The sequence below is a fragment of the Ipomoea nil genome, unplaced genomic scaffold, assembly GCF_001879475.1.
Source record: "Ipomoea nil cultivar Tokyo-kokei standard unplaced genomic scaffold, Asagao_1.1 scaffold0202, whole genome shotgun sequence".
Classification (NCBI taxonomy): Eukaryota; Viridiplantae; Streptophyta; class Magnoliopsida; order Solanales; family Convolvulaceae; genus Ipomoea; species Ipomoea nil.
In genome coordinates, this window is record NW_017616630.1 from 1,710,858 (window position 1) to 1,716,875 (window position 6,018).

At 32.8% G+C, this 6,018-nt stretch overlaps 1 protein-coding gene across 1 annotated transcript; it reads right to left on the reverse strand.

Annotated features, from left to right (window-relative positions):
• Positions 1-2,437: 2,437 nt before the first annotated feature.
• Positions 2,438-3,243, reverse strand: LOC109190376 (CDT1-like protein a, chloroplastic). Its single transcript, XM_019340844.1, has 2 exons — positions 3,127-3,243; positions 2,438-2,913 (listed from the first exon to the last, which is right to left on the reverse strand). The coding sequence occupies exons 1-2, from the start codon at positions 3,241-3,243 to the stop codon at positions 2,485-2,487; spliced, it is 546 nt and encodes a 181-aa protein (XP_019196389.1). The 3' UTR covers positions 2,438-2,484.
• Between the last annotated feature and the right edge of the window lie 2,775 nt (positions 3,244-6,018).

Genomic DNA, 6,018 nt, shown 5'->3' on the forward strand with positions numbered 1-6,018 from the left:
ATAATAATAATAATAATAATAATAATAATAATAATAATAATAATAATAAACAAAATAAAAAACTGAAAAAAAACCCTCAAACCCCTCCCCCACCCAAAAAATCCTCCAAAATTTTCAAAATTTTGACAAAATCCCTTAAATAACCTAACAACCCCAACCCTCTCTCTCCTCTCTTCTCTCAAACACATCAACTTTTTTTTAAAATATGTGCAAAATCCCCCTAATGGGGATGCCCATATGTTCATAATTTTTGAACTATATATTCATAATTATAAACAGTTTTGGAACCGTGTTCACCTTGCAAGGTGCACACGGTTCCACAACATAATTAGCCATGTCATTGGGCAAATTTTACTTGGGCCATGGTTCATGTAGCAGTGTGGTCCATGAAGTAAATACCATTCTAATTACACTTCAGTTTCATTTTTCACACACACTAGTTTCATTTTAGCAATACTAAAGGATCATTTTAATTGTACTACAGTTTCATTTGACAATATACATTATTAGATTATTGCATGAGCTCTATTTTGTAGTTTCATTTTCTACAAGCACAAGTTTAATTATAGTAATGTAGGTTCATTTGACAAGTTATTGCATGGCTTTGGATTTTAGTTTCATTTTTCACACACACTAGTTTCATTATAACAACACTAAAGTATCATTTGAATTATATTACAGTTTCATCAATTTTATTTGACGACTATGGTCCACTATATAACAATTGATGTCATGGACTATATATATATATATATATATATATATATATATTTTATATATATATATATATACACACACACACACACACACACACACACACACAATCTTTTTGTACGCGCTTTGCGCGAAAACTTGTGCCCAATGTTGAAACTCGATTAGTAAATCATTTTGAAATTGATAAATTACATTTGTGGAGTGCTTTTTTTTTTTTTTTTTTTTTTTATTTGACGAAGTTTCATAAATATTCACATAAAGTTTATTTTGTTAATGTATTGAATTTTTACACAAGAAATACAAATTGATTATGATGAATATATACATTTGTAATTTTAAGGGTATTGAACGTTATTTTACAACTATTTTCTCCTTGTGTTATTTGGTTAACATGTATTATTCATTGTTTCTAATATCTCATAAAAGTATGTTGCTTACTGGTCCTACAAGTTTTCAAAATGAAAGTGGCAAAGCAACTATTAGACAGTGTAGTTTTTCGGTTATGTTGTTTGTTGAATTAAACATCTAAAAATAAGTAATAGTAGTTGTTTTGTTTGAGAATACCATTTTTGTTACATGTAAAATGACGTATTTTATGAAGAAAGCACATTGATGTAAAATTTGTTTAAATGTCTTTTTCTTCCAGTAAGAGTTATATCCCTTCTATGTTAGGCAACACATCTTGTATCCAAACCTGAATAAAGTCATGTGTTAACTTACCATTACCAAACATTTAAGAGCATATGTACTATAAACATTACATTTAAAAATTGAAGGACCAATCTTGGGCATTTTTAAATCAAGCGGTTTGAGTTAAAACATTTATATATTTTAGATTCCATAAGTATAAAACATTTATATGTATTCCAAAAGAATATATATACAAGAGGCGATTATGTAGATTATATTAGGAATAATAAAAATTTTAAAAAGAGAAGAAGATTGTAAAATAAAAAAATTTAAACAACTGAATAATTAAAAATAAATAACATGAATATTAAGAAAATAATTTATTTAAAGAAACAGAAGCCGAAGGTTCTTTTTGATGAAAAGTTTAATGAAAGCCTTATGAATTCAATTGTAAATTCCTGAGATAGTATTGTATATTTACTAATAAAATGATTTTTTACCAATGTCAAAGATTGTGTATGGTCACCTTATGTAATATCATCTGATTTAAGGAGATTATCATCTTTCACCTCATTGAATATAAGGAAGAGTCGAAGAAGTTATTAATTAATTTTGCATGTTAAAACAACATTTCAACAACGGTTTTTAGTTTATAGATGAGTTTACAATAAACTATATCAACAGATGTAGACTTTAGGCTCAAAATCCTTCTTCTTTTGCTTGAAGTTCAGCAAAAATATTATTAGGATCAAAGCATGTTACAAAGCAAACCTGCCCAGGGAACTAACATTATAGCTCATATACGACGTCCGTTTTAAAAATAACGGATGTATATCTAATATTTTTTTTCGTCGATTTAGTAAAAAATTGATGTATATTATTTTTTTTATTTATTTTATTGACTTTTAAGTTAATATATATGTTAAAGAATATGTTGACGTTGGTTTAGTCAAAATTTGATGTTATAAAAACTGAAGAAAATTACTCTTAGATAATCCTAGCAATTAAAAATCTAAAAGGTCCTAAAACCAGAGCAAGTATTTTTTACCCCGAATAACATCTCTTGGGAGGTCCTAATGCTGCTCCTGGAGATTTAGCTGAATCGTTCTCTTCTGGAGTCATATAACATCTCTTGGGAGGTCAAAGAGCAGGTGTGGAGCTCATCGATTTTGCTGGGGTGGATGCGAGTTTAGTTGGTGTTCCTTCAGCACTCAAGAACAAACCTTCCTCGACTTTAGAGAGACACAAATCCTTCTTCACAGGAGCAGCATTAGGCGAGCATCCAACGCCCGAATCAGCACAAGATTTAGAAGCTTTCCTCTCAGGGGAAAGATTGACAGCAACCGTTTGTTCTTGCTTGGTGTCCTCCGCCATGCAGCGCTGGGAGAAGCTCCGTCTGAAAGAACGAGAGAGGTGGGACGTTGAAGCCGGGGGTTTAGACAGGTTGACGACGATGCCACCAATCTCAGACACAGCTTCATTTCTCGCCTCACCACCCAAACCAGAAGGCACTGGCGGCTTTGATTGATTGAACGGATGTGGTAATTCCTCCTCTGGAATATCATCTCCCTGAAGCAAACATCATAGTCAACAAAAACCATTCATTTGCAAATCATTAAAAAGAACAATCTGCAACAATGTTCATTCCACCAAACACTATCCATGAAATGCTAATCACAACAGAAAACTAATAACAAATAAAGCTTGAATTGTCATCATCAAGTTTCGCTTATATTAGCTCGATGCAGAAAATCATTACGCCATCAAAAAGTAAATGCATACCTCTGGATGGGATTTGAAGAAATCCAAAAGCCGAGCTCGGAACACTTTCCTCAACTCCAAATTCCCATTCCCAGATTTCACCTTTCCATTGTCCCCAACCGCGCTGGCGTTTGGCATAAAAGTTTAGGTATAGCATAACTAAATAACTTTGCTATAAGTAATGATTATAATGGGTAAAGAGCACATAAAACACAAGGGAAAAATAAACTTCAATTCACCATTGTTTTTGATACATGTAGTTGATCCACCATACTAAAATACACTTACCATGCCGATAGAAAGACATTTCGATCAGAAGCAAAACTGTAAAAGGAATTACACAACACAAACTGTTGAAACATATAGAATCCATAAAAGAACTCATCACCTCTTAGACATGGAATGATGAATTAACCATTGCGGGCATAACAAATGCCAAACATTAACAAGCAATTCTCTGAATATCTAAAGGGATAACGAAATTGCAGATGTGAGAAAATGCGAATGGAAGAAGGAAACTAACCGATGTCGCCAATGAGGAGCAACTTTATAAGATAATCTTAGTCCGCTCGAGCCCTAGCCGGTGGAGCTGCCATCCTTTCTTTTCAATTCGCTCCTGTACGTATCTATATGAATGTGATTCCAATCAACGATGTATAACCCTTAAAATTCGCCCCTGCAATCAAAGCTTCAAAAGCGCATCCACATCAGCTATAATGCAATACACTGTGCAGAACCAGAATCATGATTCCTAAGTAAGATAGATTTAAGCGAAGATTCAACAAATACAACAAAACACAGACAGAAATCCAGAGGTATAGAAGTTACGTTGGAAGGCGGTACACCTGGCGAGGAGAGATGGTGGCGCGTATGTTAGCAAGGCGTCGGCGAAATTGGACAGTGAAAATGGAAAAAATATCAGATGGTAACATACAAACTATGATCTGCACATGAGTCCTCTCACTCTCACTCTCACTCTCTCTGCTTTTTTGCCTGTTCCACGTTCGATAGGTGTGTACGTGTAATTTATTTTTTTGGACTGTCATTCACTCTTTTTCTCACCTTGTTCGCAACTGTCATTCTACGCTTATCTCAAATTTTCTGCAACAACTTTATTGTAAAATGCAATGTGAAAACAGTTAATTTCAAAACGATTAAACATTTTCTGGTACAACTATGCAGATCAGATAAATGGCATAATTAAAAAAAACACACACACACACACAAACAAGTCATCAATCTATATAAAATAACAAATAACTTCATAACTGAAAAAGACAGTATTGTTATAAGGCAGCCATTCATTTAAAGTCAATATCCATACCTTTGTCCAGTTGTCCTTTCATTCTGACATAAGGTATCAAGTAAAGGATTACATGAATATCATCATGTAAGCTAAAAACACTAAGGTTTCATTAAATGAAAAATAAAATTAGCGTAATTTTTAATTTTAAAAATCCTAGTAGTGCAAAAGAAAAAAAGGAAAATAAAAGTAATCTACAGAGCAAACAAAAGGGAGTGCTGCAAAATTCTAGAGGGTCAATGTTTTAAAGGTGGAATCTTGATGAAATGGTACAATGTATATGAACATATAAAAACTTGCAATCCAAAAGACCCACAAATAAAAAAAAAAAAACAAAAAAAAAACATTCGAATATATTCCAATTACATAAAATTAGGTCTAATTTTGTGAAACGCTTTTCACTTTTAATTTATATAAAATTATTTTTTATTTATTTATTATATAACACCAACATTTAAATCCAAGATCTTCTCACTGCTTTGATTCCACTCTCCAAAGACAATTTAATTTGGGGGTGGAGAGTGAACAAAGATTTCAAAATTCTTGTCGTTGAACCTCCCATTTCATCTACCCCTTTGCGCATTTTCTTATCGTTTTTTAGTACAAGTTGAGAATCGGAGGCATTCCCAAATCGACCAACCAGCATCTAATTATATGAAATTAATAAAAATATTAATGAATTTACCTTAAATTCATGTTCATACCCATTGAATGGTGTTGATTGAAGCTCTTCTCCCCGCTCTTAAGAAGGTAATGAAGAAGATTTCGTTGATTGAAGATGAGCGGATGAATGATGAGAGCAAACAAAGCCAAGAAATGAGTGGAAGATTATTGTGATCATTGATTGCGATTTGGGTAAATAAGATAAGCGGATGAATCAGGGGAAATAAGGAAGGAAAATGAGTGGAGGAAAATGGATTTGGCATTTTGTACTATACTTAACGGTTGTTTTAATCAACTTAACATTAACAGAATATACTGGATATTTTTGTCAATAAAAATGTATTGTACAACATTAAAAGCACGATGTACAAGAAAGTAAGCAGGTTAAAAACGGACAAAAACCAGGGATATAACTATCATTGAAGCTTATTTTGTTTATATATATATATATATATATATATATATATATATATATATATATATATATATATATATATATATATATATATATATATATATAGAGGGTTGCATTCAAATACAAATCCCCTTAAAATACAAACTTCCCTTAAAATACAAACTTGAACTCGTGCACACATTAACATACTTACATGCACATAGGGCGCTGACAGGATAATAGGGCTGGCACCTGACCCGGATCATAAGTGGGCATCCGACCCGGCGCTATATTTGACCCGGTACTACGTGGAAACCAACGGGCAGAACCTCAACGGACAGAATTCCAACAGGTGCCTCCTTTACTGCCATTGAAGCCACCATTGAAGTGAGAATGAATTAAAGGCTTAGGCTCCCCATTTATGTCCCATGTTGTTACCGTTAGGACTTTAGTTTAAATGTGGCTCTCCTCAGCTAGCAAAGGACACTGTATTTTCTATACTAAGACACTCAGGCAATGCAACTATTGTCACTCTTTCACATAGTGTTATTCT

Excerpts from the sequence above, each read along its gene's own strand:
- LOC109190376 (XM_019340844.1), bottom strand. The coding sequence starts at position 3,243 with ATGCCAAACGCCAGCGCGGTTGGGGACAATGGAAAGGTGAAATCTGGG. Across the intron at positions 2,914-3,126 it reads TCTTCAAATCCCATCCAGAG|GGAGATGATATTCCAGAGGA; the intron begins GTATGCATTTAC and ends TGTTTGCTTCAG.